The sequence below is a fragment of the Pezoporus occidentalis genome, unplaced genomic scaffold, assembly GCF_034315485.1.
Source record: "Pezoporus occidentalis ecotype Australia unplaced genomic scaffold, CSIRO_AGI_Poc_V1 ctg200, whole genome shotgun sequence".
Lineage (NCBI taxonomy): Eukaryota > Metazoa > Chordata > Aves > Psittaciformes > Psittacidae > Pezoporus > Pezoporus occidentalis.
The window spans coordinates 83,120-100,001 of record NW_026913857.1 but is presented as its reverse complement, the minus strand read 5'-3'; the positions used below and the strand labels follow the sequence as shown (position 1 = coordinate 100,001).

General features: G+C 43.5%; 1 protein-coding gene across 2 annotated transcripts in view; it reads right to left on the bottom strand.

The window, feature by feature from the left end:
- Window positions 1–896: 896 nt before the first annotated feature.
- LOC134163514 (deubiquitinase DESI2-like) overlaps window positions 897–16,882 on the bottom strand; it is a 61,337-nt gene continuing 45,351 nt past the window's right edge. For both annotated transcript variants that reach the window (XM_062618382.1, XM_062618381.1), the window contains exon 5: window positions 897–3,910. In XM_062618382.1, coding sequence (XP_062474366.1) covers window positions 3,668–3,910 — 243 coding nt within the window. In that variant the 3' untranslated portion in view covers window positions 897–3,667. The remainder of the gene's footprint in view (window positions 3,911–16,882) is intronic.

The window sequence follows — 16,882 nt, the reverse complement described above, 5'->3', positions numbered from 1 at the left end:
TCTGAGAGCCTCTTCAGGGTAGAGACAAATAAGCAGAACTGAAGCAGGAAATGACTGCTTCTTGAGTTCATCAGTAGCACGAAGGCAACATCAGTCTGAATTCCAGTAACACAAACTCTCAGCTGGGAGTATTGAGAGCAAGAGAATAGTTCTGTGTCCATCCCCACGCTGTGCTGAGACTAGAAATGACCTCACCACAGAGCACAGGCTCATTGCTGGGGAACCTGCTCACCCAGAGCCTCTGAAAGAGCAAATGCCCCTTTTAAACTTTGTTTGGAAGATATACACCTCAAATCACAGACTCCGGAAGAGGAGACCAAGAATAATGGCCTGAAATTGAGAGCTGCTATTATAGAAAGAAGTGGTGAATGCTCCAACCCTGGCAGTGTTCAAGGCCAGGCTGGACAGCACCTTGGGTGACATGGTGTAGTGTGAGGTGTCGCTGCCCATGGCAGGGGGGTTGGAACTGGGTGATCTTAAGGTCCTTTCCAATCCAAACCACTCTATGTTTCCATACAGATGTGCTCAGAAGAGAGGTTCTCACTTCTCTCTTAACCCACCGCTGCTGATGCCCATGTACAGAGTTGGTGTCATCTCTTTCTAACTTTCAAAACAGCATCAGAAGTCCTGGCAGTAAGAAGAAGGGTTAAGAGTTTGTGCCAGTGCCATGGGGTGCTCTTGCTAATGTTCATAAACTGCTCTTTTGTTTTCATTGATAAGTGATAACTTATCAATAACCTAAAACTTTCCCCATTGTGTTATGCTCAAAAACAGCAAGAGAACGTGTAACTAAATACAAATATGATATAATCATATAACAACAATTACTTTGTAATAATTGGAAGTGTAAGAAAAGTGCCTAAAATAAGCATGCTGTGCCAGAGATGAATGGTAAGTTAGGCTTTTAAAATGTCTTCATGTTTAATAATCTAAAATGCTGTTAAATTACAGAGGTAAAGCTTTCATCAATATATATTTTATTTCCACAGTGTCCCTTTGTTCTTGTCATTGTTGGTTGGTCACTTTGAACAGGGAGGAGTGGGGAGAAATGCTTTTGAAGTTTGGAATATATTCTGGTTTTGATTTACAGCAGAGGTTTGATGCCTCCTTGATGTGACCCCTACTGCCATAAACAGACAGACAAGCGTAACAGTAGATGAACAAACATCTGGGGTGTATGACATTGCCAGCTTGCCCAAGTGTTCTTCCCAGTACTTCAAGCACATATTCATGTCCCTAAGGATGCTGAATGTAGCTTTCTTGTCCAGGTTACCATACAGTGAGTTAAGCATTTTTTACTTTGGGAAATACGGTGAGAAGGTTTTCCATGTGGAACATGCCCCTGGAGCCCTAGTTGTCTCCTAGATATATGCATGGTACTTTATCTAGAGCTCAGGGTGAGGGCTGGCTGGCTTTTGTCACATCAGGAACTGGATGTTTCTGACTGCAGTTTCCCTGACCTGGACAAAAACTCACTTTTCTCCAGGGAAGGACCTAAAAGGAGATATTAAAATTCACTGCACGTAATGTGCTGTTGGCTATTGGCAGGCACCCTGGGAACTTCAGACAAATGAAGCCTGCACTGCTGGTTTAGGCAGCAATGACCATGACTTCAGGGAATACAGAGTGCAACAGTACATTGTGTAATGTGGTTTCCAGTCAGCAGGATGGAAATCTTATTAAATATCCCTGGACAAGCAAGGGTAATCAAGATTGGTGCTGGACTGAATACCAGGAGCTGCAGAATTGCTCACAATTTAGTACTGGCTGTGAATAACTAAGGTTAATAAAAAACATGACTTCAGTTCAGTACAGAACTTGCAGCAATTTGTTCAGAGGATGAAAATGAGAGGCATATTGTAAAGGTTTTGTTGCCCAAATGTGCATCACTTCGGGAGGCAGTGAAGTGAGGCCATCCTGTGAGTTATATTTCCATCCATGCATCTCTCCACAGCCCTCTGCTGTGGAGAGTGTGAACATGCAACAACCATTAAGCACTTTCTGTGCAGACATGATGTACATCATAGCCAAGACCATCAGCCCTGAAAGCACACACTTCTGTATACCTGAGCTAAAGAAACAGCTGGTTGGACTTAGCATGCTATTGCGACCAATAAAAGGAAACAGCCACCCATTTTAAGAGCTTGCAGTTCTTTCTTGGTGGAGGATGGAAGCCCTGACTTGGTAATAGCTGTTGAAAACAGGATTTCTAAAATGGCAACCCCCTTTCAACACTGTGCCTGTTCCTTTTTCATCCTCCTTTGTGTAGCCAAGAGGAGTTGCAAGGGGGAGAACGAGGCCTGGATTTCCTCTTTGATTCTCTCATCCATCTTGTGACTAGAACTCCTAGTGAGGTAACTGAGTGGAAGAGTTGGGATACTTGTCCTTTCCTCCTCCTCTGCTTTCTCATCAGCTGTCAGAGTGAACATAAATATATGCAAGGACCAGATTATTGTCAAGAGCCAGCCTGGAGAGGCCAGTGCCCATTTTCCATGCCACTGAAATAGTGCACACATGGAAAGCACCATGGTGCCCCATGCATTGGAAGGGTCATCCATGCTTTCCAGATGTGCCCTTAAGTTTCCCCCTCCACCTCCAAAAAGGGAGGAGAAGGAAACAGTTGACATTCTTTGGGTTCACTGCTTTTATTTTATCTTCTTGGGTTGGCTCGAAAATAGACTAGGGAAGGGTGGTTCTGAGACAAGTTTTAGGTCTGTGGGTGCAGGAGGAAAAGCTGAAGGAAATACTTTCCCAACAGATACTCTCTCCTCCTCTGGCCCAAGGACAGCCAGCATATGTCAGCTAGAAGAGAGATTCCCCAGGGAATCTGGGGGGAAATTCTGCCTAGAATTAGGGGAAATGAGAGGAGTCTGTGCCAGAAAGCACCAATATGGTCAAAAGTCATCTCTGCAAGTATTTAGTAGCTGCCTCTAAGCACTAGCCCCATCCTCTTTTTGAACCCAAAGAAAAGCCATGGTAACGCATTCATTTTCTAGGTTCTTTGTTATTATTTTCAAGAGCAGGACAGTCATTCAAGCTCTTAAACTTGAGTACTGAAAACTGGTGGCTGTAGAACAGCAGCACCTTCCATTTGTCCTTCACATGAGTTAGAAACCTGATAATTACAAAGTGGATGGGGCTGAGTGGAGCTTGTTGCTGGTCTAAGAGATGAGCAGGTAGAGTTCTGGCTCTGCTTCCTTCACTGGGTGTGGGCAGGAGATTTGTCATAAGGGAATGGCAAGCCCAGCCAAAACAGGGAGGAGGCTGCTGGGCTCACATGGGTGGGGAAAGACATAAAAAGATAAAACAGTTCCAGAGAAGGAACATCACAGTATGGTGCCCCCTTGCCCGTATGCATGCCTTTATGCCCAAGAGAGCCAGCAGTTCTCTGTTGATCAAGGAGCATGATCAAGGAACGCTGGGAAGAGAATCCAGTTTAGTTGCCATGCTCCTCAGTTCAGCACTGGGGTTCACAGTCATTTTGCTGAGCAACTATAGTGGAAACCCTTGGAAAAGGGACTGAAGCTTCACCTCCATAATAGAAAGGGTCTTCCCACTCCTGTGTTGTCCGTTGGAGAAGAGAGAAACCAAGGTGTGCAAAAGGGTGTGAGAAAGAAATAGTACAAGAGAAAGAAGGGTGTTAATTTGAGGGCATATGGGGCACAGTTTAGACCCGGGTATGTCTACAGGTTCTCGATGTGCCTGAGGCTGAGGGGGCTGTGGAGGTGGAGGGGGACTCCTCATCCGTTGTGTCTTCCTGCTCCTCCTTATGGAGGCCGAGGCTGATGTGGCTCTGCAGGGCTGCTGGGGTCAGCCACTCCTTGGGGAGGCAGCTCTGGAGGAAGGGGATGCACGAGCTGAAGTAGGCCAGGCGGTTCACCCAGCGGGGGATCTCTTTCCCGCATAGTATCTGTGGAGCAAGCCAAAAAGGACCATGGTTAATAGTACCACAGCACATGCATAGTGGGAGGGCCATCCCCATCTGCACCAGTAGCTCAGCAGGAATTCCCTGTTGCTCAGAAGAGAGCTATTTGAAACATAGGGAGCACCTTCTGCAGTCAGAAACATGCACATCTGCAAGTGACTACACAACTGCTTGACAAGCACAAAGAGCCCTGCTAGACATAACCCTTGTCAGCGTCATAGCAGAGAACAGGGAAGACATTCATAGCCCTCAAAGGCTTTGACCGTTCTGTTCTCCAGGCAGTCCTTGGGTAAATGGACAGGCCTGCTGGTGCTTTTCTACCAAGACCTCCTCATATGGCATTTCCTAAATGTGGGAAAGCAAGCAGCAAACAAAAATACTAACTTCTCACTAGGCCTGTATTTCATTGTAGATTCTTATGGCATACTTGGATTATGCTCTGCTAGCGCAGATGCTGTTTTTCCAAGGTCGTATCATATTCAGCACAATGAAGCAACCTTGCTATGTACAGCAGACCCTTTCTTCTGTAGCATTTGACCACACATACATTCAGGTGCCAGGTTTTAATGGCGGTATCTGGCTTAGGTTGCATAAGGAAAGTTTCTGTTTTACCATTTCCCTTACCAGACACAGAAAAGCCACATGGACCTGACTAACTGAGGTGCCTCAAGAGCTTGTCTTTAGTAAATATAATGTCGGTGTGACCCCACACCAGTGTACTTGAGCCTGAAGGCTGTAGCAGGTACAGTAGTCATAGTACCCAAATTCTCCTTCCCTCCCAGCGCCATCTCCCATGGAGCAAGACAGGCAGGGACAAACTCCTCCCCACAGACCTTGTCTCACAATTTATGTGAATTAGTGGTTCCAGGGTTGTCCATACTGAACCTTCTGCCAATACTAAATTCCTCTGGTCTTCCTCCTACCCTCTTCTCATCTAAAACTACACTGAATTTAATACTAATTACTGCAAAAACTAAGAGGGTGTTTGTCTGTAATCCAGTAAGGAGATTATTTGGCGAGATGTCTGTTGCTGACAAGGGAAATGCAGTACTTAAGAGTTTTGAGAGATTTTCAGGGAACATGTCTGGAGCAGTTGCTAGAGGATGGGCTGTGCTGCGTTATAGTTCTAATAGCTGATGACCAGCTGGTACTTCATATGTGTGTCGTGGGCAGAGTGATCTAAGCCCCATTGCAACAGTCACCTTGAGGATAATGGAATTAGCTTGCTCCAAGAGTGTGGAGTTTCCAATGAGGTGTAGAGAAGGTGGCAGATCTGTGACTGTGCTAATTTGACTACGGAACTCACTTTATTTTGACATGCATTGTTTAAAAATCAGTGTGTGAAATTGAAGACATTATCATTAGGTATTAGAGAATGAGCTGAGCCATTTAACTGCTAAAACTAGTTGCAAGCATAGACTGTTCTTCCTAATACACCCCAAGGACTTTTATTTCAGTTCTTACCAGTGCTGCATTCTACTTAACCTCAAATACAGCAATATGAATCTGTATTTTCCAAATTTTTAATGTGGGGTCAATTACTTTGTTAGTAATTCTTTGTTTCCATCCAGATCCCTGGTTTCCATTGCTAGAGCTATTGGCTGAGCTTATAAACAGATGACCTCTCCAGCTGCACTTAAGAGTCATTCATAGAACATTTGCTGATCCATTTGATTTTCTTACCAGACATATCTGACCATTTTCACAAGAATACTGCTCGATTTTTTTAATTGTATTCCATATGTTCTACTCAAACACTGAACCTGGGCCAAAACCAAAAAGTGCAGCACAATTGCCTCTAGATTTTGTAGCGGTTCTCTTTCTTCCTCTCCAGGAACTTAGGCAACATATTGACTCAGTTTGGGCTCCTTGTGGTATATGCATGCATCCAAGTTCAGTTCTCAAGCAGTCTTAAGTCCCAATAAAGGCTTCCCCTCAATATTAATAGAAAAACAAAACCAGGGTATGATTCTTCAGAAAATTAGGTGAAACAACATATAAGAACAAGGTAAGACTGTTTGAAATGGAAATGCCATTCTTAAGAGTTGGCTTTATTTTCTAAGCAGATCCCCTAGCAACTGAAATAGCACTTCCCAATGTGCAAGCAATGCTGAGATGTATGCCTTTTGTATATGGGAGGTTCTTCACCCAGAATGAATCAGCAAGGCAAGACAGAGCCAGAAAAAGAACAGAGATGAGTGGCATCAGGTCATCAGTCAGCAAAGAGCAGTTTGTGGAGCTTAAGGATATGAAGTCAAAGCGGTTTCCCTATCCTCAGTCATGCTTGTCCTCGCCTCTTGTCAGTGAAGGCTTGTTACTATTCCACAGAAAAACAGAATGCTCAATAGGAGCAAAAGGGCAATGGTGGGGAATACTGCTAATGCTACAGCCTGCTCCTGTGGTTTTCATTCCTTACCATAAAGCATATTGTGCTGGAGCATCCAGCAGTGCTTAGCTAATAAAGAAACATTAAATAAACCTGACTGCAATGGGACTAAGCTAACTGAATTTAAATAAAGCAGCACAAGCAAGATGAAGTGTGTTTTCCAATTGTGTATGGAGCCACAGGAAAATCTACCTACTGCAGCTCATTAGGGCAATTCTGAACTCAAAACCACACACTGGAATGATAAACTCACAGAACCCTGTTACCACCCATTGCTTCCACCAACAGAACTCTTTTTTAGATGTTTTTAGAGTTTAGGATTTTGCTGGATTTTTTTCTTCCTTGCCAAAGTGGGGTTTCTCTTTTGAAGAGAGTAAATTTCTCTGTGATGGGTCACGTACTTGTTCTGTCAGAATTAAACTGTTATGGATCAGAAATACTGGTCCTGACCATCATACCAAATTGTCCTGCTACCATCCCTTCAGGAAACTTGACATACCTGTAGTGGAGCCTGAGCTTGACATTGGACAAGAAAGTAGCTGAGGCTTTTGATATGTAACTGACCAGAGAGGAACTTCAAAGGAACAGTCACAGAAGGGCTAAGCCTATACAGGATACAAGCCTGAGATGTAAGTTCAGTGGCTAGTTACAGTTTATCTGAGGCATAAGAGTGGGATGGGAAACCCTTTGGAGTACATACTGGCAGCAATGCCTGGAAAACCTCAGCCCATGTAGGGCTTCCCTAACCTTTGCAAACCTCTTGTGAACAGTGCCCAGCTATCATTGCTGAGCATAGCACTTCACCTTTTTCTCACTGTCAGGTCCTTGAAGGTATGAGTTATTCTCAACTCACAGAGGCTGCCAGTGCCTGTCACAGACTGAAATCCAGCACTTGGGATAGCAAGTGCAGCTTCTGATTGCCCACCAAGAAACCAGTCCTCCTTTCAGATAGAAGCTTCATCAAGGGCTGCATGTACTTGCAGCTTCCACTGACCGGCACCTTGTGATAGAAGCCAAGTCTTCCATAGCTGCAGCTGCTTCTGGGGACTCTGTAAGAACTGCAAACGACTCAGCTGGCATCTGCAGAGTCAAATGGAAACAGTAGTATAGACATCCATGGCTGAAGCCAAACCTACAGGAGAAATGGGACCTGACAGTTCGGGTGCTATTTCTAGGCAACTGTCAAATCCACACTGGGTTTTAAGCTCATCGAGAAGCAAGTAATCTGGGATACAGAAGGATCCTCTGGACATCTTAAGCTGTGTCAATTTGCTCTAAACAGTCCCTGGTTAAAATGTACAGACTGCCCTGAGAGAGAGGACTGCACCCCATTACTCTTCCCTCGTCTATGTGCCCTAAGAACTAGGTGTTGCTGCTCAGCAAAGCCTTAGTGCTTCCCTGTAAGGCCTTACTGTGGGCACGGGAGCAGCCTAGCAGCTAGGAAACAGGGGTTTAAATGCCATCCAGCGATGGAAGCAGCAGTCTCCTGCCTTCTAGAGGACAATGCTATGAACATGCTGCATTTTCTGAGGGCTTTGGGTCTTTAGGCATATACTAGACAACATCTGAGATAGGCTAACAGGCTGAGCACCTTTCAAAATGAAGTGAAGGTCTGGTTAGTTGTAGATCCTAAAAGAAAGCTCTCAAATGCAATAGGTTCTGTGATGTGCTGAATGGTGTAATTGGGGCAATTCAGGCTATGCAATGAAGTATAACTCAAGGCACTCAGGAGTTTTTCCAGAGTGAGCCCTCCCAAAGGCACCATGTAGTGCTCTGATCCATGAAAATGAAGATAAGCAGAGGCAACATTACATTCTTCAAACAATACATGCTAATTCAATTCTTGTCTTCAAACTGTGGCTTGAAGAGTTCAGCATTGAACATCTGCTGAACCACCCACTGCCACTTCCACTTAGCCTTGCTAGAAATACGGTGGTATCCCCATGGGGCATGTATCCGTTTGAGCTGCTCTACAGTATTCCCCTTGGAGTGTCTGAGAGAATTCAAAGGGCTTTTATTGGTGCCTGAGGATTATAACACACACCCCAGAGCACTTCAGGAGCAAAGCCTTTAGATCCTAAGGGGAATCTTTACAGTGTTCACAGAAGCTGGCTCCTATAAGGCCTAAACATTATAGCATAGATGATGCTTATCAGAATTTCAGAATAAAGCAATTAGATACAAACCAGCACATCTGCCCAGGCAAAGCTTTCAGGCTGTGCTAGGGCAGCCAAAGATCCAATGCAGAAAGAGAAATGTGGCAATGCAATGAATATTTAGACACATCTGGAATAAACCATTAACCCAATGACAGGGACATCTTTTTTGCCACCTTGAATAAACTAAAGTGCTAGCATACCTATAGGAGTTTGAGCGCATCAACAAGGAACATACTTCTAGCTCTGCATTCCTGATCTGCTGCTGCACATGGTGCATATACTGAAAAGAACATTGCTGAAAGAGAATGGAGGTACAGCCTTCACAACACACCTAGCACAACATGTGGTGCTAGGATTGATTGCTTGAAACAGATTTATTGTAGAAGTCATCATTTGTACACAGTAACTATACTCTAGGGAATATAACTAGCCTGTGGGAATCAAGAGAATAGATGAGGGGGCACTAGGCCAGGAAGCTGCATGCAGCACACATTCAGCAGAGCCAGAAACAGCCTGCATCTTGCAGAGGAAAGGGTACAGCTGAGAAACTGTAGATAAGGATGAATGAGCTCAGTGAGGCTGCTTTCTAGGAGGCATCAACCTGAGTCAAAGGCAAGAAGGGAAAAACCTTTTAAATGAATTTAAGCAACTGTCTAAAATGTCCCCATTCTTCTATGCAATTCCTTTTTGTCCCACAGCAGCCACTCCTATAGGTCCTCTCCAGGGCTGCAGGTGTTTCCCTCATGTAAAGCAAAAGAAGAATCTGTACTGTCTGCCTGAGTCTAGCCAGGAGTTTCATCAGGAGATGAAAAAGGAACACACTGAAAGGAGGGACTGATACCCAGAGTCTTGCTTACTCCATATGATGCTAGCTGGGACATGTCAGTCACCTCAGTGGTCCTGTGGTGGAAGGACAGAGTTGCCTCTATGCAGGAGTTTGCATGCAGAGAGATGCTAAGAACAGACGCAATGGGGTCTCTGGGAGTTTGACCCAGCTCTAAGTCAAATGAGACAGCTGGCGTCAGAACTCACAGCACTCTTCCAGCTTCACTGGCCAGGCAACAGTGGAGTGGCATGGTGGCTGCAAATGTGGCATCTTGATGAACAACATTCAGAGCTGAATTCTGAGGGGCATTGCTGTTTAGTTATGTACCAACAATGGAGCATGGCAATACCCGCTTTGAGGATGAAGGTCCTTGTATGCAGCACTTACAAGTGCAGCCAGCAGCTGCAGGGTAACAAGATAGACAGCAAGTGGCCTTGTAACAGAGGACCATTTTGGGAATTCAAAGTATAATTAAGTCTGGGCTTGTTTGCATTTAAAATAATGAATCTCCCACCAAATGAACGAACTGCAATTAATTTGCATTATCATGATCTCATGAAGAGGAACTACTTTCTGTCAGGTGCTGTTTTGAGACCATTGTCTGAGAGCAGCTGTTGCCTAATAGGGTCTTCTTTTCAAGTGTTATGAAATGCTGAACATGACCAGGCCAACCCACATCAAGAGCATCTTTTTTTTTTTTCCTGAATAGCTACCCAAGAAAATCCTGTGTTTCAGTCTCAAACCTTGTTTATTACCATTAGGAAGCAGCAGGTTACTACGGATTCTCTCAGAAGAGAGAATACAAGAACTCATAGGAACAGGTTAAGACCACCTGTCTCTCAGTGTTGGCAGGACTCCTAAACAAAAGGTTCCAGTCTTATGGGTATCAACACACTTAACTCCTGACACTTTATCAACAGGCAGTGGTGAAAAGGACAGGGATTTTCCTTACTGTCTTCATCTGTGGAAAGGTTGCATCTGTTCTCAGCCATTTGCACACACAAAGGCTCAAAGGTTCCATGATGGTCTGTCTAGAGATGAATTCCCCAGATAGTGTGAACCAACTTAGCTCCAAGGTGTTATGCTTATTTATAACAGATAAGGAAACTGGGGTTTTGGTTTGGTAAGACGGATGCAGAAATCAGATAAAATCTTTTTGGCTAGATAGATCACATTAATGGGAAAACCTGAAATAAGTGCAGAGGCACACGTGACAAAATCAACCCTTTCTAAAAAATGATTGAAATTATGTGCTAAGAGCTTGCCATTTAGAGGTGGTTGATTTTGGTTTAAATTACTTGCCATCTCCTACCATTTCCCTGCACAAGCAGGTAGATAAGGAAAACAAAATGGACTGAGAGCTGGAAGGTGCTTGTAAGAGTTATCCCACTAATCATTTTTGTTGGGCTAGAGGACTCATTCAGAATAGCAAGGCTAGAAAGTTTAACAATGGAAAAAGAAGTTTACACTTCTGTAGCAGCCTTCATTCTAAGTACATACCAAACACTTCATAGATTTAAACTAACATGCAAAGTACATCTAGAAATATCATTTAATGTTGGTTCTCTGCATTGGCAGAGAAGCCACAGCCGGAATGCAATGTAGCGGTTTATTAACTCCATGCAGTCAAAATTGTGCATGCATACAGAAAAAAGACAAAAAAATTACATCCCTCTGAAACCGTGAGGATAAATTTATGGGTGCAGGATGTCTTTATTAGTAAGCTTTTTCTAAATGTACAGAAAACAAAGACAGCCTGTTCCCCATAGAGCTAACAACGTTCAAAGGCTGCTGTAATGAAGCAAGTCGTTCCATCAGCTTCAGCGAGAAGTGGCTCAGGTGCCAGGACATAAAACCTTCCTAATGTTCTTTCATGTCCTGTGGTTGGTTGTCTGCTTGTTTCTTCATTTCCTTCTCTCCCTTCTGTCTGTTGGGAGCATTGTGCCCCCTGCCATTAACAATTGCATGTAGGCTTTTATGCAACAAAACACTGATATCCTCCTCCACAACAGAAGAAACTGAAAAGCAATTTTTGACTAAGGAAAACATGAGTATTACTTGTCTACTTAGGATCTGCTGAAGACTCATTTATTATAAAGCAAAAGATTTGCACTTTTGACAGTGACTCAAATGCCACCTGAAGCTCCTTTCTCTGGTGTTTAATCCTTTCTGATAGCTTTAAGGCTAAGGGGAGCTTCCTAGTTTTTAATAATATTTTTATGAGAACTCATATGTGCCTGGGGATGGACCCAAAAAGCTTTAGGCTTGAATTATTCACTGTCAGAAAAAAATGCCCTCATTTGGTCCTCGATTCAGCAAACCTGCCTTTTTCAGAGAATTTGCTGAAAGTCAAGCTCCTCTATGGAAAGCAGGATTCTGATGTAAGTTTGCTACATGCGTCAGCTATGCCTTGGCTTGCGAAAGGATGAGTAAATAGCCAGAGAAAATAATATGTGCTGACTGCCATCTCCTGTCACTTCAACACAACTCCACACCCTCTAATCAGCAGAGTAAGATCCCTCTGTTTACCAGAGCTTCAGCCATGTTGACAAAGGACAACCAAGACAGCTACACTGTCAGGGAAGTATACATCAGACATAGCTCTAAAGCCAATCACAGAGATATTTTATGCTGCTATTCAGCCACGAGATGTATGTATTCCCTCTATCACACTGATATGCAATGACAAAGCCCCTCTCTGCTACTAGAAGTAGGACAGAGCTTTACCAATAATACAAAGAAAAAGGGAGAGAAGCCCCAGCATCCAGCCTAGAGGTGATCTGCATGCAAGCAAGATCATTGTGAGATCATCCACTGCCTCCCAAGGAGATTCAGATTGTGTGACTTCACCAAGCGTTTCCATCCCATCTGGAATGCAGGTTTAATATCACTGTGATATCAGCATCAATAGTGGGTAAGCTAGGTGCCTACTTAATCCTCTGTAACCATTAGGTTGCAGGATTCACTGTGCAGGCTCCATCTGTTAATCTTCAAGGTAATTCCTATTGGAGACCATCCTTCTAGGCTGATCTGAGAGTCCTACTGACTTCAGGAGACTGAGAGCTATTTACCACCCAAGTTGAGCACTGAAGTCCTGCAGCTCTGAAACTCTGACTGCAAAGCATTCAATTGTGATAGGGGCCATAATCCCTGCCCTGTAGGAGCCAGCTTCACCTAGGATGCTAACAGATTTTCCAAGGCTGATCTAAGCCACCTCAGATGCTTAGGAGACTCTTTCCTGTGTCAACAAAGAATGAGCCAAGCTCACCTCATTAAGCTCCAGCTGCATTTTCCAAGGCTTCTTCAGCCCAAGAAAAAGACTCCCAGTTCCCCAAGGAACTCTCTCTCTGGAAACTTCTGCAAATTCCACAACTTCAAAATGAGCTTCTAAAACCACAAGCACACAAATTCTGATTTAGGCCTCTCTCTTCTCCTGCTGAAATGTGTTATTTCCTTGTTTACATAAATAATTAAAGTAGGACAGTTCCCACAGGAGAGGCTGAGTGTCTCCCTGCTCCAGAACATCTTGTGGCTGATATTCAGGAGAACTTATCATGGAATCACAGAATGGTTTGGGTTGGAAAGGCCCTTAAAGCTCATCCAGTTCCAACCCCCTGCCACAGGCAGGGACACCTTCCACTAGAGCAGGTTGCTCCAAGCCCCATCCAACCGGCCTTGAACACTTCCAGGGATGTGGCACCCACAGCTTCTCTGGGCAGCCTGTGCCAGTGCCTCACCACCCTCTAAGGGAAGAATTTCTTACTTAGATCTAATCTAAATCGCCCCTCTGTCAGTTTAAAGCCTGTCACTACAGGCCCTTTTAAAAAAATTGCTGAAATATCAGAGAAAAGGTAAATAAATCTTTAGTCCACCTTGCTCTCCCAGACATCAGGAAGCTTCTCTCTACCCAGGAAGCCCTCAGTTAGTGGGTATGTCTCTCTTGAAGTTCTCTTTGAACCTACAAATTGTCCTAGCAAAAGTTTTACTAAAACTATCAGATCCCTCTAAAAGGCTCTGCTTTTGATGACGTAGTTTAATCCGAAAATCCTGGTTTAACTCAAATAATTAGTTAAAATTTTAGCTGTTTATCCAGATGGCATCTCTGAGCATTCTCCCCTGGATCTAATCCTTTGGATCAGGAAATCCTGAGCAATAAGGAAACAGATTCTCTAATATTTAAAGGAATAAAGGGGTGGGAAGGATCAGTGGGTGCTCAAAAGAAGGCTGGATAATGAGTTACCAATCTGTTTTCCTGAATGGTTTTTAATTCCTCAAATCCAAATGACCTTAAAGAGCCTTCTGAAGAATGAATGGTCACATGGATGTGAACTATGGATACTAACTTCACAGTTGGTTCTAGTCTTCAATAAATTTCTCTATTTTGAGAATAGCAGGGAAACTGCTACAAAATACACATGGTATTGATATTTTCCGGTCCTTACAATAAATTACACATATAAATCAGAAAGAAATCACTCCTTGTCGAGAAGAGGGAGAAAAGACAGAAATGAATAAGATCTTCTGTCACTGCTGTTCTCAGGTAAAGTTCCAATATAAACAATTTTTAAGGTAAATCAAATCAATACCTCTCAGTTAATTTCCTAATTATGAAGATCAACTTCATATCTTACCAAAAGGGACCATAAGATCCACTGATTTTGTTACTGTTCCACCACTGGTATGGAACAGTATGGAACACTACTGGGGAATAAAAGGGACTATCTTCCCTGCTGCTACAAAGCCACACTTCTTCATTAATTGTATGTCATACGTCCTATAGCAAAATGCTAAAGAGTTTCCTTAAATAGGGATCATTCCGGTTGCTTGGCAGTAATCACACTGTTGAAAGGAGGAATGGTTTCCTTGAGTCATTCCACTTATCTTCCAGTTCTGGTGCTGATTCAAAACTGTTTTCTCCCTTCCCGTGGTGGTTTGCCCTTTTCTGAGACATGCTGTAGCAACTCTCATCACTCTGGTAAGAACAGAGCTCCATAGCTTATCTTAGGAAACTTCAGAAGCACAGAAAATTGCTGGTGGGAAGTCAAATAAGTCATCTTCTGTTTGTGAATGGGCTAAGCAGCAAAAGCTTTTTCGGAGTCTTTAAGGTGCAGTGACGTGGTGTGATCCTTATACTCAACACTGAGACATATCGCCAGACTGGAGAAGAATCTTAAAGCAGAAAACCTTCACCCTCCCTCTGGCCATCTAGTTACTGCTGTCTTCTCTGAAGAAGCTGCCCTCAGGCACTGTACACTCACCATATGGCTACACATCAAGCAGGACTCCTATTCTTACATGGCCACATTTGAACCCATGGCAGCCAACCTTGTACCTTTACGTGTGTTTGGGGAACAAGCAAAGTATGCTTTTGCCTTGTCTAGTATCTGCCTTCCACAGTCCAAATCATATTGCAGACTTGCAGGGCAGCAGCAAGCCATGCTGTCACATTGAAAAGAGCCCTCTGACAGCAATTTCACAATTCCCTGTAATCTGCATGCACCTACCTTTATCTATGGCCAAAGAACAGTCTTGGTGACAAAGTGACTGCATGTATGTCTTGGCACCTCATGGCATACTTTCTTGTGGCCCACTGCTGCAGTGACAAGTGCTCCTGCAAAGCAATGGCATGGCTGGGACCTCAAACCTGCAGGTCTTTGTAGGGGAACTTACAGCCCAGGAATTACTTTGAGTTTGGCTTTTTCCTGAAACCACAGATTGTGTTCCTCTTTTTTTATGTCTGCTTTACAGCAATTTGTAACGTCTGTCATTTTGCTATCTCACATGTCCTTGTTCTGAAATATCAGGAAATTCAATAAATCACACTGTGGAAAGAACTATTTTAGCCTTTCTTTCTGTTTTAAAAGGTTTTTCTAATGTTCATCTTCCGAAGTTTAAATATCCTTTTTCATCAGCCAGAACAACTCAAAGACCAAATGTTTTGCAATTCCTTGAAGGGCCATTTGAACGTATTGCTGTAACTATACATGGGGGATTGTTAGGAACACAATGACTTAACAACAGATGATCAAACAGATGGGCTTTACCCAATATCAACGTGGTCCTAACTGAATTCCCCACACATGCGTAACCTCATCAGAATGATAGAATCTCCCTGCTGTGTGCCAGCAGTATTACCTGCCTGGAGTACTGGCATGCAGAAAGGCACATAACCTCAGAATAGGACAGGAAGTTTGGACCTGGTGCTGATGGCCTGACTGGCTTTTCCTTGTGGAAATTGCAAGCATAAATCTCTCTGAAATGATAACCCATCCTCCTGGACAGTATCTTCAGAGAGTATGGTATTGATACTACTTGATTTTGGGCACTGTCAGCACAAGCAGTCTGAAAGGAATAAGGTTCTTGCAGCAAATCTCTAATCCCAGTTTGATGAACCTTGGCATTTTAACCCACAAACAAATTAAATGGTTTATAAATACAGGAACCATGGGACCATGTTGCAGGAGTCAGAGTGGTTAAGGCAGTCCTAACCAGGTTTTCTCTGCTCAGATCAAGCTCACCTCACTTTCCCACACTGATGGTAAGGGAGACCACGAAGGGATATTAAGTGGTATGTGTACCAACCTTAAATTGAAGCTGGGCAAATGCACAGGGAGTGCATCCAGTTTCTTTCTCATGACTATCAGCTAGGAAATCCTGTTCTGCTTTACATCAGAACTTCCTTCAAAACAACTAAAATAGTGTGCGAGATTTACTAGGCAGAGACTTACGCTCTGTGGTAGTTCTTCATTTCTTAAATAACCCAAAGCTCCCTGATGAAGAATTTCTCAGGAAATCCACAAGAAGAGACTACTGATCATGCAGCATATGCACTGAATCACTTACTGAGAAGGCTGCCATGAAATGGCATTGGAGAAGATGAAGTCTGAACTGCTGCTGCTGCTGAAACCAGGGCATTCTCTGTTTTCTTCCCACAGGAGCTGCTTTGTGAGTAGACCCAGCTAAGCCTCTTTGATCCAGTAGCTGCTTGTTAGAAGTCCGTAGGGAACTGGCAAAGCAGGGAGAGATCTAAGTTTTGAGCAATTGCGATTATGCTTGGCAATCTGCAGGTAGGGAGTAATGAAAATTCAGAGCTAAGTGCCATTGAGGAAGTAATAAAACCCCTTGCAGCTTACAGGTGAACACGGGCAGGAAGATCAGAGGACTCAGAAGAGATGCATGGCATTGTAGGGAGATGCTCAGTGCCACAGCATTACGGAATTAAGCTGCAGTCTCACTGCAAAAGGAGTTTTTCCAGAGGTATGTAGCAGGTCAAAGGCATACCCAGTGGTTAAGTAGAGCTTATCTGCCTGTGCTGGACAGATAGACCAGGGATTTTTCAAGATGCATGGGCAAATGCAGAGTCATAAATATAGGCCTGGACATGCCCCTAACCATCAGAAGTCAGCCTTTTAAAAGTAACAGTTATGAATCATTATAGAAAGACCTGAGGCATCACCGTATGAAACAGGAATTTGAGAGAAAAATCATTCATAAACAGATGTAGACGGACAATTTCTGAATGGATGTTCTATTCGGTGAGAACACTCTGGTAAAAGACAGGAAAACAAAATTTGGAAAATAAAGCA